General features: G+C 51.8%; 1 protein-coding gene across 1 annotated transcript; it reads right to left on the bottom strand.

The window, feature by feature from the left end:
* PITX3 (paired like homeodomain 3) lies at window positions 1-21,784 on the bottom strand. Its single transcript, XM_061459353.1, has 4 exons — window positions 21,522-21,784; window positions 7,224-7,364; window positions 2,512-2,717; window positions 1-1,526 (listed from the first exon to the last, which is right to left on the bottom strand). The coding sequence occupies exons 2-4, from the start codon at window positions 7,330-7,332 to the stop codon at window positions 963-965; spliced, it is 879 nt and encodes a 292-aa protein (XP_061315337.1). The 5' UTR covers window positions 7,333-7,364; window positions 21,522-21,784; the 3' UTR covers window positions 1-962.
* Window positions 21,785-23,603: the final 1,819 nt, after the last annotated feature.

The raw sequence follows: 23,603 nt of genomic DNA, 5'->3' as shown, positions 1-23,603 counted from the left end.
CAGGCAGATGCCTTAAAGGGATTGTGCCAACTTTTATTTTATTACCTTGTTTGGAAATGGGATTTGGAGAAGGGGAAGTAAGGGAAGATAGATATGCAGGGGGTAGCTGATTGTTGCAAAAGGGGATGCTTTGGATGTACACTGGCAAAAGTGTTCCTGTCTGACTGGAAATGACTGAAGCAGTAAAGCATGACAGGCAGGACATTGCCTCAGTGGATGTGCTTGCTTTATGGGGTTTTTGGTTTTAAGGTCTACGTTGTAAATTATTTCATACACAGAACAAAAAAGCATGTTTTAATGTCTATATATGTATTTGTATATATATGAGATATATACACACACATATTCTTACAACTCTCAGGTCCTAAAGGCTTCAAGTCTGAAGGGCTATGTGTATATATGCATTATAAAGAATGATGCCAACCGACTGAGACAAGGCTTTCTTTACTGGCTGTGTGATAAATATGTGGGCAAGATGTCTCCATCTGAAATCTTGCACGTGTGCAGGGAGAAGGGGTCATCCAAGCACCGAATGGCAGCCTGCATTGCCCTGTTCCTAGCTGTTCCTTCGAGGGGTGGCATTAGCCCTGTGGGGCTCAGAGGGGCAGATAGAAACACATTCAATTCTGCTGCCCGTGGGTCAGACACCCTACACGTTGGGGCTCCTATTTCCCCATAGGGCTTCCAGTAGACTGTTTTGGTTTCTTTACCACAAAGGAGAAGGTTTGGTGGGCAAAGAGGAGAAGGGGTTTGGGAAGGAAAAGACAGTCAAAATTCACCATACGATAGTTAGACAAATCTTCATAAAGGTCCGTCTGCCTGCTCGCCTCTCATTCTTGCTCTCTCACTCTCTTGCTCTCCTGCGTTCACTCTCATTCTCTGCAGTACGTACGCTGTTGTAGGGCTAAAGGTCTCCTTTTGTCAGGCTAAGGTCAAGTCCCTGGTTGGCAGAGGGCAGCCCTTCATACGGGCCTGTCTACGGCATATTGGCAAGGGCTCAGATTGGAAGCTGCTGTCTGCACTGCCGGGTAGGTGAAGTTAGCGTGCTGCTTGGCCTTCAGCCGCAGGCTGGCCAGGCTGGAGTTGCATGTGTCCCTGTACATGTAGGGGCTGGCTGTTGAGGCGTAAGGACAGGCACTGGATGAGACAGCAGAGTTGAGGCTTGGGCTATTCAGGTTGTTGATGTTTCCCAGGTTGTTGAGGCTGGAAGCCGGTACTCCGGTCACTGCAGAAGGGACCATGGATGAGGGCATGGTCATTGAGGTGATGGAGCTGGGTGGGGAGAACATGGGCTGGGAGGAGAGGGGACTGACGTTCATGGAGTTGAAGAATGGGAAGCTTTTGGCTGAGAGTGGGCTGGTGGTGAGCCCCTTGGTGGCCCAGTTGTTGTAGGAATAGCTGGAATACATGTCATCGTAAGGCTGCATCAGTCCATTGAACTGTGCTCCAAAGCTGTTCTTGCACAGTTCGGCCTGTTGGTTCCTCTCCCGTTTCCTCCACTTAGCTCTGCGGTTTTTGAACCAGACCTGTGAGAGAGAGGGAGGAGATGGGAATCACTCCAGGCTGTCCCTGGAAGGGGCCTTGCCCTGGTCTCTTTGCCCAGCAAGGCAAGAGCTGTTGTAGGGCTGGGGATGCTCCCCGGGATCTGGGAGACTGAGCATGAGGTAAGGGTTGAAGCAAGATGTCTGAGCTGCAGGGTCATCTCCCAGCAAAAATCACCACCTTGATCAAAGCCAACCACTGCCATTTTACAACCCAAAGAATAACCCACCTCACTCAACCAACAGATGCCCTTTATATGAGGAAAAGGGAGGAAAATACTTGCTGTATTTCTGAGTGACCACAGCCCAGGAGGAACTTGTGTGACTTGCGAGCAAAGTATTTGGGGGATGTCATTTGAGAGCTGCTGAGTGGAGGAAATAACCTCTCTTGTTTTGACTTCACCTCAGGACCAGCTTGGGGTGAGGTGTTGGAAGTCTGTCTTCTAACAGGAAAATCTGTTGGTGTTGGAGTGACTCAAACAATGTAACTTCCTAGAGCATGGAAGCTGCTGGAAGGCTATTGATGGTGCTGCTAACTCATATTTCTAGTAGCAGAGAGAAGCTCCGATTCCAGCTGGAGCTTTGCCACGCTATGCCTGTGACCGCACAGTGGTTTGGGAACCCCAAAGAGTGACCTCCAACAAAGCTAAGGCTGGGGGACAGTGGCACTGCAAGGAAGGGGTCTGCTAGGTCAGGGCAGCAGCTAGTGGGATTCTGTGGGGCAGACCCTGGACTTTGCATCTCTCTGTGTTTTTGCAAGGTGGCACTGGATGGGGACACACCATCAGCATGGAGTATGTATGTGGCTGATGTGTCAAATTTTAGAGCTTGGTGAGGTGTTTCTAAGATAGGAAATTTTCTGGTGCCCCTAATTCCTTCCTTGGTTTGTGGAGAACTTGGCGGCTTGTGTCAGAGCTGGCTTCCTCCCCACCAGATGAGGCCCAGGAAGCTGGGAGGGCTGCAGTCCTACCCGCACTCGTGCCTCCGTCAGGTTGGTCCAGACTGCAATCTCCTCCCTGGTGCTCATGTCTGGGTAACGGTTTCTCTGGAAAGTGGCTTCCAGCTCCTGGAGCTGCTGGCTGGTGAAGTGCGTCCTCTGCCGCCGCTGCTTCTTCTTGAGTGAGCCGTCTTCAGGGTTGGAGTCGTCCGTCTGGTTTTGCTGGGACTTCTCAGTGTCTGCGAGAAACAGAAAGATGGGAGAGATCTCCTGAGTTAACCTGGAGGCTTGAATGCATTTGGAGAGCCTGTCCTTGGGGCAGCCAGTGCATGCCATGTCCCCATCTGCTGTGCCTACCAGCAGCTCCAGCGGCACCTACAGGAGTGGTCCCATCTCCCTCCTTTGCCCTTGTGAGCAGGCATCCACCCTGCACCAAAACCAACAGCTCCTTGCTGCAGCACAGCTTGCTCTTGTTTAACTGCTGTAATGGATGTCAGCTTCCAAGCAATTGGATTTGGATCTCCTAGGCTTCCAGGCTCTGGTTTTCATTGGTCACAGTTATGATAGAAGATAGTGACAGAACTTACCCAGGCCAGCAGGTTCTTACTCTGCTTAAAACTCTGCCTAGGTGCCCTTCAGAAAAAGTGAACAGAAACTGGCACTTACGACACAGCAAAAGATCCATAGAGGTTTTGAGGACAAATAATGGGAAAAGGCAAACTGCCAATGATAGCAGGTTGAGGCTCTTAAAAATCCATGCTTCTCAGATCTGGTTAATTTGTCCTTCCTCCCTTCTTACTCCTCTACCTTCTTACTTGGGTGCACATCCATTCCTTAAAAGTAGGAAAAGGCCTCTCTTAGAACTTACCATGAAGTACTCTAGCATCTCCCTGTCCTTCCACCCCACCCTCCTAGATCCCCCTCCTAGAAGCAGTATCTTTCATTTTGTGGTCCTTAACTGAACATCCTGAAACTCTCCAGTGTTCAACTGGTATCTAACTGAAAGTAGAGTTCAGCCTCCTCCTAGATGTTAAACCCAGGCCTTAACTCTGAGCTTTGGGCTGCTGTGGCTGGAGGCAGGTATCAGGTACTTCCCTGTGCCACTGCCCCTCCTGGGGCTGTCAGTACTCTGCAAAAGGGCACAAGGCAAATATAAATATCTTCCATTGTCAAAAGAAAATGTCACATTTGAGCACTTGAACAATGGAGGACAACTATAGGGAGGAAAGATACAGCTTGTGTTTAATTCTGCTGGGAACCAAGGTAAGTCACCACAGAACTACTTTATTCAGGAGAAAATAGGTAGCTTCTGATGTTCACCATCTTCTTCCTCTGATCTAGAAGCACAGTGAAGCAGTTCCAACTGAAAATCAGGGTTTTTTTTCGGGGGGAGAGGTGTTATTTTACAGTGGGAAATACTCAGCTAAACTAAGTAGAAATTACTGCAAAGTTACCAAACTGTTGCACCTGGAAAAAAACCTTTAAAAAATTCTGGCATCACTCTGCTGAGATTCAGACTAAAAGTATTTATTGTTTGGTTGGAATTTTTAAGTGGAAGCTAGCTTAAAAGGCTTCAAAGTCCATAAAAATCCTAACATGGGAAGTCTATACAGCCCCTTAAAAAGCAGGGAGGCAAGAAAACAGTAACCTGGAATACAGCTAGGTGAAGAAAAATAAAAGAGTTCCTCAAGTCAGACAGGTATGCTCTGGAAAAATATGCCCCATGAAAGCTAAATGGAAAAGAGAAAGCTTAAAGGGAGAGGCTGAAAAGCATCTGAGCCCCAAGAGAGAAGGGACTCTGCTTCAGGGCTGTGCTGTACCCAACAGCAGGTGCTTTAATGGAGCCCAGCCCCGAGAGAACCTCGTGCCTCAGGAACCTGGTGCCACCATCCTGTCCTGTAATTCCTGCTGTTCCAGGGAAAACCCTCCCTGCCCTCCTCCCAAAGGAACAATGCTGGAGTCACAGGGAGCATTTGCAGGAGAGGCACACATTCTTCATGAAGGACAGCAAGGTGCAGTCAGAAAGGGTTTGTTTCTATGGGTATGCATTGCACCGACTGAAGCAATGTGGGTTCCCCACAGGGTCTCACCAGCTACCTCCGCTTCTGTGGCACATTTAATGTTATCCACCAGCAGGAAAGCTAATGCAAGGAGAGTGAGCTGGCTCTGGTCTCATACTCTCCCTGTTTCCATGAGCATCTTTGCGTGGGGATCCCATGTTCAGCAGAACTCTTGGAAGAATGCTCTTTACTTTTTAAGAGCCATTTCTATAGTGGTTCTTGCCAATGAGATAAATCTGATTCCTCCAGCTCACTGCTCTAAGCCAGTGTTGGAAGAGGGAGATTCCTGCATTATCCATCTTTAAAACAGATTAAAAGCGGAGTGATGCTACGGCGTCTGAGCTAGTTATTAGAAATGGCTCAGTACAGATGAAGAGACAACATTTGGTTTGTTTGTTCATCTGCTGAGTCTGGGTTAATTAAGAGCCTGATGCACACAGGAGATGTTCCCACAGGAGCCCCTGACAAATGTGCGTTTCCAAAGGGGCTGCTGTGGAACAGAGGCTGTGCTTTCATCAGGAGCTCCTGATGAAGAAGGACTGCCCTTCTTCATTGCAGGAAGAAACTACACTGAGGGGGGAGGAAAATGGAGCAAAGGTACCACTGGCTTATGGGCTGCAACTGGGTGGATAAGCTCACCAAGTATCTTGCTTTCTTACTGCTCTTCTCTATGCCTTCTGGTGTAGAACTTTTCATAAATCTTGTGAAGTCCAAGGAGTCCTGACTTTGAACCTGGAAAAATCTCTGCAGCTACACATTCTTCTTTTTGATTTCCTTTTCTGTACCTGCTACCTGTGGCTCTTCCTGAGCATTGCTTATAGGAAGCATCATCTCTGTTTCTGCTTCTTCTATAGGCAGGGGAAAAGTGCCCTCTGCAAATGGTGCAGAGCTTGGGCATTGCAATGGGGACCAGAAGCATGGTAACACAGGGAAAAACAGGACCCTGGAGGAACGATGGGCCTTTTCCATGTCCTAAATCCATATTGAGAAGCAGAATATAGGGAGATGCAGGGCAGATTCTCACCACATCCTACTTCATCCTTGCTCTTCCGCTGACCTGTGCTGCCTGATGAAACCTAATGGAAGGGGGTGTCACACACCACACCACGTCACAGAAAGCACTTGGGAAGTCAGACAGCTGAGCCCAGACAAGCAAGGTTTGTACTCCCTTCCTCAGGATCTCTTACACTGCAGATGAATGAAAGAGAGGAGGAGAGAAGAGAGGCAAGAAGCGCCAGAAGTGCAGCCCTGCCCTGTCCTGGGCTGGCCAGCCCTTGGTGGTGTGCTCTGCTCTGCCTGACACCAGTGCCCACCAGCCTCTTTGTGCAGGTAGTGCTGGCAGACACCCACCTCCCAGAACCATTTTATTTCTAGACCAAGGCAGTGGGGAGTGATGTAGCCAGGCACCCAGCATTTTATTGTCATCCCAAAATAGACTGTGGAATATATCTTGCGCACGTTCACCCACTCAATGAAACGACTGTGGTCATAGCTGGAATTAGCTGCTCATGCCTAATGGAAAAAAAAGTCAGCTCCTAAACTGGCAGCTCTGCGGCGTGCCAGGGTAGGCTTGATCGTGAAGGCCACCTGAATGGGGATGACCGCCATGCATCCAAAGCAGCTGATGAGGAGCCACTGAGCTTGGCTGGGGATGTGCCCAACTAAGGTATGTGGGCAACGGGGAATTCGGCGGGCAGATTCTCTGACCATAGTTATTCCAGCCTAACTCCCTTCATGATACTCACTCTGGGGAATTTTAATCTGCATCATTATGCTTATTAGCTTTTGCATGCGGGTGAGCCTGAAGGCTTTACACGGGGAGCAGCAGGCTGTCCACAGCCCTCACCTCCTCTCATGCTGGCACTGGCAGCTTTGTGTTGTCCTGCTGCACCCAGAGTAACAAGGGATGAAGCAGTCACAGGACAGATGCAAAATCCAGGGGAAGCCATAGTGTTTGGTAGCTGATTTCTGAGCCAGGTGTGAAGGGTGATGTTCCTTCTTCAGAGCCTGATAAAGAATGTGGTAGGCCTGGGGTATGTTCAGCCTTTGGGAATGGTCAGAGGCACCTCCCTGGGACAGCAGCAGCTCACTGTGGAGCCTTGCACCAAGGCACAGGTAAGCAGGCTGTTTCAATTAAAGCAGGGGCAAGACAGTACTTCTCTTCCTTATTGCCTAAACCCGGGAAGTTCAGCCCAGGGTTAATCTGTAACATGGAAAGTTTCAACCTAAGCAATTTAAGCACAGGCTTTTTTAAAAAACAATCAAACAAAACGAAGCCAGTTTATAACTAGGTGTAGCCTTCTGGGATGAGATCTCCCGTGTTGCCGGGATTGCTCTCCTGCTCTGGGGACCTGGCTTAAGCATATACAATGAAATCCTGGTTGGACAGTGACCCGGCTTGCCCAGCTCCTGCCTGCCGTGGCTTCCTGCCTGGGCCCAGGCAACCTGATGACTGGGATGGAGCTCTTGCCTTCCCAACGGCTGTCCTTGTGATACACACCCCTGCACCTTCCCCCTGATTGCTGGGATGCTGTGCTGCCACAGCACCACGCTGGCTCATGGTACAAGAGCAAGTTCAGTGGCTCCCCAGGAGCACCACATCCAGCTCCTGCAAGCCATTGGCCACCTGGATCCACCTGCAAGGACAGGTTGGAGCCTCTCTTGCATGCTGAGCTTTGCACTCACCACTGTGGTCCTGTCCTTTGCAGCTGTGCTCGTGTTGAGGGGTTCCAGAGTCTGAGAGAGACAAGGCTGGGCTGCGTGCCTCCGCATCTGCCAGCAGGTTGAAATCCATGGGGCAGGGATGGCTGGCAGAAGAGGTGGAATCTGAAAAAGCAGTAGACACAGAGGGATTAGGGAGATGGATCTCTTGTGTGACCTCTCCCTACCTCCTCTGGGAGGGACTTGCCAACCCTTCAGGAAAGGTCTAGGAAAAGCAAAGGATCCCTGTGTCATCCTTGAACCCCTTAGAGTTTCCTAGCTGGAAAATGGACATGCCAGGCTTTCTGCTGAGCTTCCCTATAAATCAAAGATCATCTAGTGACACTTCTATTTGCAGCCTTCAGAGAAAGAGCCTGCAATTTATAGGTGACATTCAGACTGAAATAGCAACACCAGGAGCATGCTGTGTAATGGAGATCTGAGGAAGTGGTTCTGGGCCAGTTGAGGGCTGTTAGCACCTTCCCCAGGTGCTGCTTCCCCATGCTTCTCCTATCCTCCCTGCCCAGCTTCCCTCCTCTTTCTCCCTTGCTTCTCCACAAACCGGTCAAGCCCAAGTAACACTGTCCATACAGCACTAATGCAGATGTACATGCACTCATCCCAAAAGAAAAGCACTCCTGTGCCTGGCACTGATAGGAAGGCACGTCTGTCTGCACAGCCACTACCTCGAGCTGGGACCCAGGCAGTGCAAGTCGATTCCTTCAGGGTACATAAGGATCTCTGGAGCCTGAATTAACACAGGAATCACATTACACACCCTTGGGTGCCTGGGAATGAGTGATCCCGGCTGCAGCACCAGCTCACTTCCAGCCTTAGGTCATCCTGGCTGAAGGCCAGCCTCAAGTGACTATCCTGTGCCTGTAAGCCACCTACCATGGCTGAAAGCATCCCCGCTGGTGAGCTGGTGGCACCACTACGGGCACCACTGGGACTCCTCTACCACCTCTTTCCACGTCTTTCTGTCCCAGGATCAATTGTTCTCATCATGCTCTTCCTCAAGGCCACTGCACCCTCCACCTGTATTGCCCAGAACTCAGCCAAGAGCACTGCTTTGCTCTTGACCACACTTGGACACTCATGAAGAGGCAGGCATGAAGCAGTAGGTGCTACAAGCCCAGCCACACCACCTTGGAAGGGTGAGCTGGCCCTGTGTTAGCCCTCAATCTAAGTTTCAAGTCATAACCCTGCCACATACAGGACGATGCGTTGCTACTAATGCAGGTGTAAAAGTTTGTAAAGGCTGGACTGCTTCAAGGGGACCACAGCAGCTCCTGAAGCTCCAGTCACTCCAGCTAATACCTTCCCAGCTAAGGAGCCTCTCTAAAGCATAACAGCAGCTGAGGCACCATGCCTGGATCTGGGATCCCTGGGTTTAGGGGGGTTTGGACCAGGTGTTGTCAGTCGTGAAGTCTGGATTCTAGCTGGTGAAGGATTGCCTGGCCCCTCAAATCCATGTGTGTCAGGGAGGCAGCCTGCTGAAGGCAGTATTTCATCTGGACTGCACTAGCATTTAGACATGTAAACAAGAGATTAATCACATAGCTGTTGCACCTCCTTTGGAGGTGGATGACAGTGACTAAGAATGTATTTTCAGAGCTGTCTAAAACCTCCTGTCAATTTGAGCAGGGCTGCTGCCAGGGCCCTTAGCAAGGCTGACCCCCATACCTGCAGCATGCTTTCCAGGCTGTGGTGAGAGGGCAGGGAGCCATTTCTAATGGTTATCCGCCTGGCTTCTGCAGCAGATGTCACTCACAACCCCCCAGCAGTTTCCCTCGCTCTCCCCTTCGTTTGACCTCCATCCCCAGCCTTTCTCAGGCTCTGATGAATCCATCTCTACACTGGCCTCAATCAGTGCTCTCCAAAAGCAGTATCTAACAAACGGACCTGGTGCCAGTATCCCAGACCTTTGCCTCCCTCCGGACTTCTGTGAGAGAGAAGTGGCAGGGGCTCTGTTTTTGCTGTGAGTCTGCTTTCTATTTCTACCTCACAGCAAGCCTGACCTCTGATGCCCACCGGCTGTATAAGCTCCTGGCAGCAGCAGGGCACAGCCCTGTTGCTTTTTACCATGTGTATGTACATGAAGTGATGTGACAGGGGTTGTGTTTTCTTTAATACCTTTGCATGGAGTAGGGGAAGTCCATCTGCTGCTGATATTGCTATGGCTTTTAGTATTACTCTTGGAATTATGCAGAAACGCGCAGTGAATTAATTCCGTGGATTAAGTCTTGATTAAGATGTGTGTCACTTTGCTGTCTCAGAATTTATTAAGAGCCCTTCTTGAGGCAGCGGCAGATGGAATTTCTGCCCAATGTTTGTAGATGATAATTTCCCCTCTTCTACAGCCATTTGCATATGATTGCATCTGTCAAGCACAATTTCCTCTTTTCTAGGGCTTGACTCTGTACTGGACCAGATTTAAGGAGGAATTCAGACTCTTGCCTTGCTGTAACTGAAGGACAGTGTCCTCCTGTGCAGGGTCCTCTTTGCTTTGAGAGTCCTTTTGCACATCTTGCATTGCTTTCATCTGTGCAAACTGGAGTGGAGTTGGAAAATGATGGAGTAGTATTTTACAGCTGGTTTCACAGGTCTAAATGACAGTAAAAGGCTCAAGGTACATTAAAAATTCATGCCCCATCCTGAACCACACCACTGCAGTGATTACAAGGTTGATCCAAGCTGCTGAGCACAACATAATGTGCTTGGCCTGCCTCGGAGAAGCAGTGGTCACCTAGATTAACAGGTTTTACAGTGTGGCCCATATTCAAATTGAAACTGGGACTTGTGGCTATGAACAAGTTTGTTTTTTGAACTAAATTTTAGACTAGGAGGATTTCAGAGAAGATCTTGTGTATATTATATATATATATATATATATGTAATTGCATATCTATCGCATGTGTCCTACATGGTAGCATCGAGGCAGGCCTTCTCAGCTTGCTTTACGCAGTTCACAGAGAATCAAAAGCAAAAGGAGAGGGGGTTCTGCTCAGCATGGTTACGAAAGCAGGAAAAGTCTGCAGTGGGGACAGCACGTGAGCTCTGTACTAATGGATTTACCCAAAGGCAACCCCATGCCACTGACACAAAAGGCTGTAGGTATTACTTTAGATTATACAGCCTTTTTGGATTTAATTAAAGGAGCTTTCTTCCACACTGGCTAGATTTCACTGTAGGCAGAGACATTAAGAAAGTCAATGCTAAACCTTCATTGCATTTCTACTAAGTTGTTTGCTTTGTCTCAGGGAGTTACTGAAATCGCACCTCAAAAACATCATTAGACAAGATCAAATTTATCATTTTCATCTAAGTCTTTGTCTCACTAGCATAAAAGAAGGGTTTCTTTAGGGACAGCTCCTGTCCCAGCAACATGCAGCCAGGCTTGCTCAGAGGTTTCAGTTTCATAAAAGTAGCCCTGGCTCCTAGCCTGTTCTGGCACCTCTAACTTCTTCCATCAACGTACACAATTGTCCCAGAGATAAAGGTTCCTAAATCTGTAACATACACACCTTTTCTTCCAGTCACTACGCGTGTGTATTCTCTCCCTGCCTCCCATACAACAGTGCCGGCAGCATAGCTCCCTCCAGCCAGACTGGGGGCTGCCATCCCTGCCCCACAGGCACAGTGCAGGGAAGCAAAAGAGAGCAGCTCTGGCTCTAGGCTTTTTCTCCTTTCAAATTCACCCTCTTCCTATTTCTGGGTCAATGCTAACTTCCCCAGGACAGGGCCACTGGAGCAGGAGGAGGAAGGCACTTCTATAGGGGAAGACAACCTTGTTTACCCAAAAAGAGCAAGCAAGGATCCCCCTGACCTCTCTCCTGGTTCTCAGTAACACGCTGCTCCATCACCCAGGAGCAAAGATGCCTTTGGTTGTTTTTTTTGGATGGGTGGGAAGGAAACGTAAATGCTGACTGTGAGCCAAGGGAGGCTAATTATAGTGGCGGCTTTTGTGATGTGGAAATTGCTCGCTGAGAGTTGCCTTCGGAGTGACAAGTGCATGCTGCTCAACTCTCCACTACCAGGAGGGAGCAGATACCTGCTGAACCTCTTTCATCAGGTCGATCTGGAGGAAAAAAAGCTATCTCTTGGGCTGTTTTGATGTTAATTGGCTTCCATGGGCATGCAGTGATGCTTCAGCAGGGACATGACAGTTGGGGTCCCTAGGCAGCCACACATGGACCACTGGTGACCCACTGGTAGGAGGGAAGCACACCTGGCTTCCCTCCCTTCGGCAGATCAGCATAGCCCTGTGGACCTGTGAGCTTCCCTCACTGCCTGTTTCTCTGGCCAGGGCCATGGAAGCTGCAGCCTCTGCTTGGGATTGCTGATCTCCACAAAGGGTTCAGGGTTATCCCTCAGGCTGAAAGGTGCTCTGCAATCAGTTGTGGGGGGTGGTGTCTTCTTTCTTTCATCCTCTGACGTGAAGGGATGATGTTACACTAGATGTCTTAGGGTCAGAGCTGTCTCCTTCTGCTCCATCAATCCCAGAAGTCAAACTGCTGGGAGTAACTAGATTCCCAATGGAGTCTGTCTGATTGCTTCACTCCTCTCATGCTCACGTTCCCTGCATGCTGGCTTACTTCTAGCAGAGATAAACATTTGGGACTCTATTTAACTGTACATTTTAAGAAGATGATCTGCCTCTGTACTTTGGTCCCCAGGAGGGGATGAGCTAAGTTGGAGCAGTCCCTGCCGCTTTCTCTGCCCTGTGTCAAAGGGTGCCTGTAACCTCCTGGAAGAGCATTTTGTTCTCCGAATACATGCATGTGTTCAGGGGATGGTACTATTGGAGCGCCTGTGGGCTGGGATTTCAAGTGCCACAGCTTGCACAGCACATGAATAGCACAGTGACCTGAGAGTCAGGCTCTCTTTGCCTGCAGACATGAATGCTGACTGCAAAGGGCTCTTTCCCTGCAGCTAGAAAGCAAAAAGGATGGGATGCAAAACAAGACTTAATCTTCATTTCCTCAAGAATATAGAAATATGACTGCAGGGAGACCAGGGTGACCCACTGCTAAACATCTCAGTGTAGCTTTAAGTCTCTAATCTTAATGGAATTGCAGCAGGAACCATGAGCGACCATTAATCACTAGAAGATAAACAGCAGCAGCCAACTGGTGACCCAGAGCACAGAGCCATTACAGGACAGGAGAGCAAGCTGTGTGCCTCCAAAAACTTCAGGCTGTGCAGAGCCCCAGGCTGGCTTTTGGGTGCACAATCAGAAATGGATCACTGACCTCCAGTAAGGGCTGAGTCACAGGTTATAATAAACTATTTCTCGATTTAGTCCTTGCAGTTGGGCACTAACGCCTGAGCTCTGGTGCTGGGCGCTTTTGTAGTGGTGTGAACTGCTCTAAAGTATGAAATGTGGTTTGGCTGGCTTTTTTTCCTCCCATTGGGAGGAACTGCCAAAGCTCCCTGTGGTGCTTGGTATCTTATAGCTGTCAGAGCATACTACCTGGCACTGCCCCACACATGGTGTGGGCTGCAAGAACATTACCTGCAGCAGTGTGGTACCACACTAGCTGCAGCAGCCCTTGCTCCCAGCTTTTTACCCACAGCTATCAGCATGGGCTGGCTTTCTGAGGAGGATGTCCATGCTGTTTCCACCGTCTTCTCTTTCTGTGCATGGCTTCACTGAGAAGTTCATGATACTGTGAGGTGGGGAGAGGATGGGGAGATAAGGCACTGTCGCTGACTGGGGTTATGGTGTAGGTAAAACCACTCTGCGGTTCTGGGACTCCATCCTTCGTCTCAAAAATGTTAACGAACCTATCTAAACTGGTAGAGGCTATGAAGCAAAATTCCTTTAAGTGCTTTCAGATCCTCAGATAAGAGGTGCTAGGGAAATGCCCACAGCCTTGCTGGAGACTGCCTAATGCATTCCCCACAGGCTGGCAGCAGCCTGCAAGGTAAGAGCAAGCTACTCACTTCCTCCGCTGCGACAGGAGTCTGTGACTGTGGAGGAGGGCAATGGCAAAAAACTTTTCTCTGGGCAGCAGAGGGTTAATAAATCGCCTGTATTCTGGAGGATTATCACAATGGAAACATCCCAAGGATTGACAGCTCCATACCCATGTCCACAGCAAAAAAAGCCCACAATGGAATGTGTCCTGTTCGCGGATTTGATGGCCCACGCCATGCCCCTGTGCCGGGGAAGAGCCCTGATGTAACCATGCCCTGTACATCACGCACTGCCCTCCCCAAGCAGTGTACCTGCGGCCCCTGACTGGTGCAGACACTGATGGGTGGCGGTCTGCAGAGACAGAGCAAGCTGGGTTTGGCTTAAAGCAAGCTATTTGCATTAGTGTCTTTGGACCCCAGTGCTGCCCTTAGCCTACCTGGGTAGTTTTTCAAATGGTGACCATAATTTGGAAACAAAGAGCTAAACCTAACACAGAAGGAAAGTCCTGCCAGACATTCTGCAAAGTTGTGTTTTTTCCTAAACATAGCATTCACACTTCTGCATTCTTGTACGCACTGCACTGCAGGTCCGTGCCCGGCTGCGACTCCAGTATCCCTTGGATGCTCTGCCTCAGTGGGACTCTCAGCACCTTGGCTTCATCAGGGCTGGGATTTTCTTTTTGACAGACCATGCAGTTATATTAATAAAGCCATGCTTTGTTATGGCTTATTTTGTTTGTTAGGCATCTGGAACAAAATAAATCAGCAAAGGCTCAGTTTTGCCCAAACGAATTGCGATCGCACAAAGTTGCTGGCACAGGGAGGCTCCATGGCACAGGAGTGCTGGGAGTGAGAGCGTAGTCTGCAATTATTGGGGAAGAAAAGTCCTTCAAGAAAATTAATCCCTTTGCTTTGGGGAAGGGAGAAAATAAACTGATTTCAGTAAGAAATTCTGCCTGGGAGAATCTCGCAACCGAAACAAAGGACCTGGTAAAGCACAGTGCCAGCATTGGCCTGGCCCAGATGTACCAACCCTGCTTGTCCCTGCCTGCCCTTGCCTGCTCCCACAGCAATATGGGCTGGCTTCAAAGTGATTCCTGCCAGCGCTGCAGGATCTGCCTGCATCTGCACTGAGGAAAGAGCTGTACTGCTACAGTGTATGAGGGACCGTGAACTCCCCTTGTACCCACAAGCTGAGCAGAAGCAGAGCCGGGAGCAAGAAGAGACAATTGCAAACCAGGGTCCCAAGCAGGAATGAGAGGCACAGGCAGCCTGGCTGCAGCTCAGGAGCCAGACACGCGCTGCTCACGCAGCAGCACAGGGCAGCGGGGCTGGCATCAGCAGATCGGTATGCGTGGCCGTATTTATTCGGGTGATTGTATGAATTCGACTAATTATTCTGGCATTCAAAGGAAACTGGCCCAATTCCCATGGGGGCTGCGCTCACAACAGCATGGCAGGGTCATTTCTGTATCTTTGCAGCCGTAAAGTTGGCCCATTTTAGGGAGGCTCAGATAGCGAGATCAAGGACTGGAGCTGCATGACTCCAGATGCTGTCAGGAGTTTTGTATGCAGATGGAGGGCTGTGGATGACTCAGACGTTATCAAAGATGTAAATGATTCTCACAATTAGTAAACAAGCTTAAGAAAGCCCCTAATCAAGCGGGTGATGCAGGGGGCTGAAGGTCAGGAAGGATCCCGCCATGCTGTCGGCACGTCACACCCTTTCGGCTGGCTGACCTCAGCGCACTGTGGAGCTGCCGGCGTCCGCCATCCACCAGCACTTCTGCTAGAAAGCCTGGCTTGACTTGATCATAAACATTTGTTCTGTGACAAAACTTGGCAAAACCAGCAGCCAGAAAGAAGCTGCTTTCTGGGGAAGGGTGCTGGTTCGTTGTTTTAAAACAACCTGGTGGAGCTCAGAGGATTGCAGGGCTGCAAAGGGGAAAGTAGTGACTGTTGAGGGTGCCGTGACAGCCCCACCAGGCACCATGACCAACAAATGGCTCTGCTGGTTAAGGCAAGGAGAGCCCAGAAGCGGCTGGCTCGCTCTGAGGGCTGTGTTGTCTCACAGTGCAACCCGCAGCGCCGGAAGAAGCCGATGTCTGCTGTGCCCAGCTGTAAGGTTTCCTGATTATTTGCCTTCTTTCTTTCTTTTTTCCCAAGCAATTTATATTTATATATATATATATATATATATTTAAAAGCTCTCTGGCAGGAAAACCCTTGCGGGACACAGGCTTCCATGAATAAAACACGGGGATTATCTCAGCCTGCATTATCCCTCCGCTCTTCCTTAGGATACCGCAGCAGGTAGGGCTGGGACAGGAGGAGGATTGCTCCAGGAGGGATGATGGAGCTCACCCCCCATACTCTGCCTTTATGGACTTTGCAACATGCCCTGAAGGTCAGCCTGTTTACCCAGACATTGTTTGAAGGGGGCCGAGGGAGGCAATTAGCTGTCCCCACTGCAAACACTGCTGGGTCCATCCAACCTGACAGAATTTTGCAAGCAGCCTGCCCTGGCAGGATCAGGCCCACAGCACATCCGGTTTTGTGCTGTGTGCCTGCAGCAAATGGTTAAATTGTGCATATCAGGGAACATGAGAAGAAGGAACGGTGGGTGGGTGAGCAGGGAGGGATGGCAGCCCTCCATCCCCGCAGCCTCTCACCCAGGTGCCCCACTCAGGGCCATGGCAAACCTCCTTGTTTCCCTGAATTCAGGGGCAAAACAGGCATCACAAGCACCAAAACAAGAGGTTTGAATTTCAGGATCCTGACAAGCACTGTGCTGCTTACAGACTATGTACAAAGTCTGCTTCTTTTTCCTTCCTTCCCTTAAATCCTTAGTTTTTCCATCTGCCGGAGGCTGCATCCCATGCAGAGCCTTGGGAGGTAGGCAGTTTGGGTGGGTAGCAAAGGAAGCTGTACAGCCCTCATTACTCATCCAGCCTGCCCCTCGGGCAATCCCATCAAAGCGGTTCGGACTGAAACGGGACGGGGCAGAGGGAAGTGAACTGTCTCGAAACACTGCCGCTTGGGTCACACCACCTCCCTGCCAGCCTGGCTGCGCTGAGGACGGGGACCTTACACCCTGACATACCCCCGCCCCAGCCAGCCCCCAGCCAGCCTGCCAACAGACCCCACCGGCAGCTCCTCAGCCTCCCACCATGGCCTCGGGCTCGGGATACATCTCAGCTCAAGCACTGAGGTTTTTTTTAAACACCATTATTAAACCCACCCAACGCAACTTAAGCTGTGAAACCCTTTTAAATGGAACACAGAAGCACATATTGTTCATCATTTTGGAATTTCTCCCTTGTTAGGTATGGATACATATCCAGATTGACCTCTATGCCTCAATTAATTTAGCTTAAAGGTTTAGATTTCATATTTTTAATTACCCTTGTACTTATTTTATTTTGGAGGAAAACTTCCACGAATTTACTTTATAAAATAACATTGCAATAAACTCATACAAAAAAAAAACCTCCTAACCCCAACTTGTAGAACTGGAAGTTGGAATATTGTGGCACCAAAAATAAAACTGATGGAACAAAAAGGGAATTTCATGTGGTTTTCATTGTCAAGTCTAAGCTCAGAAACAAACAGGAAATAAAAATGGCTAAAACAAAAGAGATTTCTTTTAAAGTGTGTTCAAGTCTAAGCGGGGAGCTGCTTTATTTGGGAGGGATTCTCTGTTTATTTGTTTTTGAGAAAGAGGAGTAAATAAAAATGTCCACACACAGACAGGTCAATTTGATTTACAGTTGTATCTGCATGCTTCTCACTGGGCATTTTTAATAAGCTTTTTTTTTAAGGAAAATACTTGCATAAATAGCAGCAGCATTAGAAGGGGAAGAAAAGACAATGGGAGGAGGGTGTTCTTTCTTCTTGAGATGAGGTTGGGAGAAAAAGGAACGAAGAGGGAGAAAGGTGAAAGTAACTGCAAACTGTCTGGTCATTTGTCCTATTTCATCTTTGTACTTTCTCATTTTCTGCAGGCAGCTCTGCAGGCACTGAGCCTTCCAGCCCATGCCACCCCACTGAACCTCCCCAAGTAGCAAATAAATTCATTGATATAATAAGAGTGGTCTGCAGGATCAGGGCTACATGGAATAGAGCAGCATACATGCTGCACCCTGCAGAGAAAAGTGTTTCTTAGCTTCCCAGATTTGGGATTGTGGAACTTGTCTTACATGAGATCTGATGGTGATTTTGAATGGTTAATTTAATGCAGGCAGGTCGCAGCTCCCCATATCAGCTGAGATCCCCAGCAGCTACAGACCCATTAGTGTGTCTCTGAACACTCTGAACAGTCAAAAAATCAGATGGACAAAATTAACAGCAGCTTCTGCAAATTCAGCTCTGGTTTCCCTCCTCTTTTGCACTAGTTAACTGGGTGTAAATGTTTATTTTCTGGTGGAACTGTGGTTTGGGACATAGCAAAGAGCCTCAGATTGAGGGTCAAGGGACAGAGGTTGTATTTCTGGCTCAGAACAGGTAATTCTGACAGAGCCGTCTCTCCTGTGCACAACAGGAATACTTCTCTTCGTGCTTAAGCATACAGAGCTCTGCCTACAGGAAGGCTAGGTAGCTCCGGAGGAGAGATCATAAGGTGCAGCTCTTCAGAAATGAGGGCTCTGAGCTTGAACTTGTACCCTGCAAGGCAGCAGGAAATTTCCTGTTCAGTGTGCAGAAAACTGGCCCTCTTCCTGAATCTGCTGGGTAATACTCTGAAACTGGTGGGGAGGGAGGAGGAGGACCTCTCTTGCTTTCTCCCCATCTCCTTTTAAAGCCTAATAATAAGAGAAATATTTCCCAGCTTCTGCCCAGCTAGATCTCTTAGTTCCTGCCTGAAAACAACTTTCAATATTTAACTGTTGCTGGAAAACAGCAGATCCATCACTAACTATCCCGTGCGAATCTGCATCCCTGGCCAGGCTGCTGTACCTGTCCTCCTCCGGGGTTGGGTGGAGACTGATGATTTTTGAGCAAGTCCTTTCCTACAGAAGCAACCCACTCTGCACCAAGTCCAGCCCCATTCCTTGTGCTGCCAAGCCTCCAAGAACAGCCTGTGGACTCCCTTAAATGCCCCAAGGAAGCCCAGAGCTAATAACCAGCTTCATTCAATTCCCAGTCACATTATTATCCAATCTGCCAGAGGCATTAATATTCAGAGGTGAGGCGGCAGGAGGGCAGGGGTGCTGGCGAGGGGGAGCGGCACACAAAGGGGAAGAAGGGAGGCACGGCAGGCCGGCCTCAGAAATCCTCTTTCTCCAGCTGTCTGAAGCCCCAGCCCATTTCAGCCGGGTGTTGACAAGAGAGGGTTTTTTTATACAGCCTCAGCACTAACTCTGATGCCAGCTGGTGGTGGCTGTGCCCCTGCCAACAGCAAATGCCCGGGCTTGGCACAGCCTGATGCCCTTGGCCCCGGTAAGAGGGAGAGCTTTGCCCCCTCTGCCATCGGGCCCTAAGTAAATAGCAATCTCCCATTTTCAAACAGCCAGATAATCGCTGAGCCTGCTCAGAGAAGCCTGTTTCTGACCCCTCTCCCTCCACGGCCGGACAGCCTCATCCCGCTGCCTTCCCGACACAGAGCACACAGCATGAAAATACCAGTTCTCCCCATCTGGGACTTCGCTCCCAGCCCAGGTACCTCCCCTGTCCCCAGAGCTGGGGCACATGTCACGAGACAGATCTTATGTTCCCAGCTCATCTTCCTTTTGAAGCAGTCTCCTAGATCAGGTTTCTGGCTTTTTCTTTTTGGCAGTCTCCAAAGTCAGCCTCACCTCCCAATCTTAAGGTTTTGGGTAGCATCTGACAGAGAGAGGAGATGCCACTCTTTTTTGTTACCTCTCCTTAGGGTACATTAACCAATACTTTTGCAATCCAGTCACAATTTGCAGATCTATTAATTGCCTGAATTAAGTCCTTATAGAAACATAATAGATATAAAGTGAGGCAACAGTTTAACTGCCAGAGAGATACACCGGTTTATAAACCAGTGCCTTGGAACAGGAAACAACTCGGGAATATACGGGGGCTTTCACGGGGGGGAGCCTGGGCTGCAGGTCATGCAAACCCAGTAACACCAAGAACAGCAGGAAAAACACCAGACTCAACCAAACCCCTCTCCAAGTGCTGGGGAAAGACACCTCCCTGTGAGGGCTCCCTGTGAGGAGCACCGGGCATGGTGTGACTGTTTGATAACGAAAAAAGAATCAAACCCTGCTCTGCTTCTGAAGACATTTGTGGAGACTGAAGCAGCTACCATGCTCTGCTGGTCCCCCAGGAGCCAGCAGACAGCGCTTTGTCCCTCACAGCAAAGCACAAACACCCATCCCTCTGCCTCACCAACAGGCTGAGGGGCTGGGAGAGATTGCAGGGAACCAGGAAGACCCTGATCCCATTGCCAAAAAGGGGGTCCTTTCGCGTCCTTTGGAAGGCAGGACAGGAACAGGGGTGACACTTCCGAAAGGCACCTTCCTGTGCTGTTGCTTTCAGCATCTCCCGAAATCGTGGAGGCAGTAGAGCCGTTTCATCCCTCGCATCCTCCAGGCCCCGCTCCAGGCGTGGAGGACCCACAAAGCTTGTCTGGGGATTGCCAAATTCCCCTCTTCGTCTTTAGCACTAGTCTCTACAAAAAAAAGTGCATGGATCACGGACCAATCTGTCCGAAGGCTGCCTCCTTCAACGGCAAGGGAACGGGGAGGCAGGTGAGGAACTGGCTTTGGTTCCTGCACCTCCGGCTTGCAGCACCAACCCGTGCCGCGGCTGGGAGCTCACACCGGGCTCTGCAGGACCCCAGGGCCCTGCAGTAGCGTGTCCTCTGCGGCCATCCGTGCGCAGCCGAGTTCTGCACCACAATAACCCGCCGGCCGGGTGGGAAAGCTGTGCAGGGCCCCGGGAGCCTCGGCGGGGGCATGCTGCTCCGGGCTGCTCAGCCCCGCCGGGGAGGGGGAGGCTGCACCGGCGCCGGCAGCGCCTCTTCGGGGCCCTGGCGCTGACGGGGGGAAGCCATCCCCCTCCTAGCCCGTCCCCCCAGCTGTCCGGCCTCGGGGGCGCCGGGAGAGCGGCCGACAGGTGTGCCCGGCTCGGCGGCACCGGGTCCACCGCCCCCCCGGGCCCCAGCCCGCTCCAGCAGCTGCGGCGGAGCGAGGCCGCCCTCCCCCGCCGGAGCCGTGGCGAAGCCGTCCCTCTCTGCCGCTCCGAGGAGGAGGACGGGGGGAAATGACAAGGGGGTGCCGCGCTGGCGGGTTAGCTCTTCCCCCGGGGCTGCACTCGTTGAGCGGGGAATTGCCGGGGGAGCGGCAGCACAGGGCTCCGTCGGGCGCCCGCTGCGATCGGCCGGGCTTCCCGGGCACCCAGCGGGACGCCGGTTTGCACCGTGCCTCCAGTGCCGGGGAGCCGGCGGAGCCCGTGCAATCGCCCCCAGGTCTGACGGCCGGCTCTGCCAGCAGCCCCCCAGCGCCGGGCGGCCGCGCTCTGCCAGGGCAGTTCGGAGCTCCCAGCGGAGCTCGACGTTTCCCGCCCTCCTCCCGCAGCCCGGACAGGGCTGTTATTCCCTATCAGGCGCCCGGGAGCCCCGGCGCGCAGCCGGCGGCGGCGTTCCGGGGCAGGTTCGCCCCGTCTGCGGGGGCCGGCTCGCCCTCTCTCCGGCGCTGCAGGGAGGTCTGCTCTGCTGTAAACAGGAGCCAGCCCGTTACATAAATATCATTTATCCAACTGTCCAAAAACCGTCGGGCTGCCTTCCTTTTCCCCGCCTCTGCTCCCCGCGCCCTTCTCCCATGGATCCTGCAGAGAGCTGAGCCGCAGCCCGCAACGCCGTTATTTACGGCGAGCCCCGACTAATTTAAACAGCCCCTACCCCACTCGCCTGAATGGAAAATAACTAAGTTTAGCAAGGGCGGAAGGCTCCGGCAGCGCTCGCCGGGAAAGCGCCCGCAGTGGTCCCGAAGGGTGGCCGGGATGGCGGCACCCCGGTGCCGGCGGGCAGGGGACCGCCGTGTCCTGCAAGGGCAGAGGGGAAGAGGCGCCGCGCCCCGCCGCCGGGCAGGCAGCTGTAGGGGCAGCGCTGGGGAACAGCTCCGCCGCACTCAGCCCGGGGATCTATCCTGTGTGGCAGGGTAGGGCTCGAACGTCCTGCTCTCCCCCTGCCCCTGGCTGCAGCTCTGTGCCCCGCGGGAGCGGAGCTGGGCAGAGCGCAATGAGCCGCCCCGCCGGGGATGCTCTTGTCCTGTGGCAGCGTCGTAAGGGCTGCGGCCGAGCGGCTCCGTACGGACGGGCTGGCAGCTAGGGGTTTACGAGGAGAGACGGGGAGAACCCCGCCTGGGAGGCCGGGGACGGAGGGACACTTACAGCGGCTCCAGATGCGGGCTCAGCTGGGCGGCCTTAATCCTGCGAGAGGGGCGAAGCTGGCCCCCGCCCCGCGGCCCGGGCTGCTCTGCCGCCGTCAGAAAGTAAATCCCCCCGGCTCCCCGGGCACTCTGCGCCTTGCTGCCGGCCCGCGGCTCACGGGAAGGGCGGAGGGCGCCAACCGACTGCCTCCCATTCACCCTGGCCATTCACTTTATGGCGGGCGGCCGGCGCCCCCCGCCAGCTGCACTGAGCGCCCCGCTCCCGCCCGCCCCATTCCAGCTGCGCGCCCGCCGCCGCCCGCCCCGTCCAGCACCGCCCGCCCCGGCCCCGCCCTGCGCCCCGCCCTGCGCTCCTGCCGTCCAATCGCCCTGCGCCTCATTTTCATTCCGCCGCACCCCGGCCCCAGGATTCGCAGAGGAGGGCGGTAGGCCCCGCCCCCGCCGCGTTGGCCCCGCCCCTGTCCCTTCGCACCGAGGCCTCCGCCACGGTCGCGCCGGGGCAGGGTGAGGGGCCGGCGGGAGGACGGGGAGCGTGTGCCCGCGGCAGGCGTCCTGCCCCATCAGCCCTGGGGCTTGTAGGGGTGTCCGTGTGTGTATATATATGTACACGTACACTTATGTTACCTCTGCCGTTACCGTTGCCTGCGTGCGCTGTTCGCTGCTTGGCGATCCGGTGTCCTGGAGCCCGTGTTGGGCATCCGCTCGGGACAGTACTGGCGCGGCAAGCATATTCGGGCTTTACAGTTAAAGTCACCAGCCAGGCAGAGGTTTCTGGGGGGAACTGAGTCCACAGTCGGCTGCTGGACGAGTTCCCCTGCACATGCCGCATGGAGCAGGAGTTGCAGGGGATGCTAATTACGGGCTAACTACCGCGCATGCTGTTGCGACTCTCGGCGGTACCAAGAAGCGCTTCTTCGGCAATATCGTCCGTGCCGCTTCTCCCGGGAACACGAGGCTGCCGGCTCTGCGGGAAACACCGCGCTCCCGCCCGCTAGCAGCTCTCGAGAAACCTAAATGGTACTTGTAGCTGAGGCTCCAGCCTGGCTCCTCCCGAGGTTCAGGATAGCAGCATCCCGGTGCAGCCGGGCAGGGCGCGATCCCTGCTTGAAGTGTCGCCGAATGCGTGTCCCCGCTGCAGCAAGCGTTAGGCGTTTTTGCACACATATTTCGCTCCGAGCAGACACGTCCCTTCTCTCCCAGAGCTCACAGGGAGAGGTTTGCAGCAGTCAGGGTTGGCCTCTCCTGCCTTGGGATGCCTGAGCCCAGGGGAGAGGTTTATCCCCGCCAGGCTCTTAGGGAGCCAGCCGCGTGATTCTACGGTCTGATTTTCTTGAGGTCATTTCCATGTCAACCTGTTCTCCGATTTATGATGCCAAAGGTCACTCTCAGGCTCTTCCACTGACATGTTTTAGAGATTAGGAAATAAATTGCGAGAATAGGAGTGAATTTTAACCCTGGGTGATTTACATGCCATATTTAGGGAGCCTGCTAAATGCATAACGTGGCATATAGATATGTACAGGAAGACAAATGTACACGAACAAGCACAGGATGTTAAGAGAGGTTAAGAAGACCCAGGCATTATGGATTACAGTTCAAAACCACACACAAACACGTTGATTCAGTAGAGACAGGAGAGTTTAAAAGGAGTCACAATATTGACACACTTACGAGAAATTACCATGTTTTTTTAACGGTAGTAATCTGGGGTTTGTGTTTGTCTAACTGCTTTTTTGCCTGCCAAAAATGACAGCAAAACAGACCGCATCTTTTTCCAGCCCAGATTTTAATCCACCCTGGCATAGGCTTGTCTCCATCAAGAGAAGCAAAGTGTAACAGCACTAGCACCTTCCATGGGACATCTGTCTCTGCCACCACAGGCCACAGGGAAGCTGAAAACCCTACTCAGGATGGGCAGCAATGAAGGGACCTTATTTTGAATTGCTTCCTTCTCTCTCCTAACCTTTCATCATCAGTAGCCTGCAGCAAATACAGGTAGTGCTTATGCTTTCAAGTAATAACGAAACAAAGATGGTTTTAGCTATCTCCCTTGGGCACTATGTCACAAGCTTGTTCCGTGTGG

This window comes from Pezoporus flaviventris, unplaced genomic scaffold, assembly GCF_033815535.1.
Source record: "Pezoporus flaviventris isolate CSIRO_AGI_PZ_B2104156 unplaced genomic scaffold, CSIRO_AGI_Pfla_v1 ptg000029l, whole genome shotgun sequence".
NCBI lineage: Eukaryota > Metazoa > Chordata > Aves > Psittaciformes > Psittacidae > Pezoporus > Pezoporus flaviventris.
The sequence above is the reverse complement of the archived record's forward strand: the minus strand, read 5'-3'. Positions and strand labels throughout refer to the sequence as shown.

What these genes read in the sequence shown, in the direction of transcription:
- PITX3 (XM_061459353.1), bottom strand. Translation starts at nt 7,332, where the DNA reads ATGGATTTCAACCTGCTGGCAGATGCGGAGGCACGCAGCCCAGCCTTG. An exon ending in CAAAGGACAGGACCACAGTG is followed by an intron (nt 2,718 to 7,223) that starts GTGAGTGCAAAG and finishes TGTTTCTCGCAG; the next exon opens with ACACTGAGAAGTCCCAGCAA. An exon ending in TGACGGAGGCACGAGTGCGG is followed by an intron (nt 1,527 to 2,511) that starts GTAGGACTGCAG and finishes TCTCTCTCACAG; the next exon opens with GTCTGGTTCAAAAACCGCAG.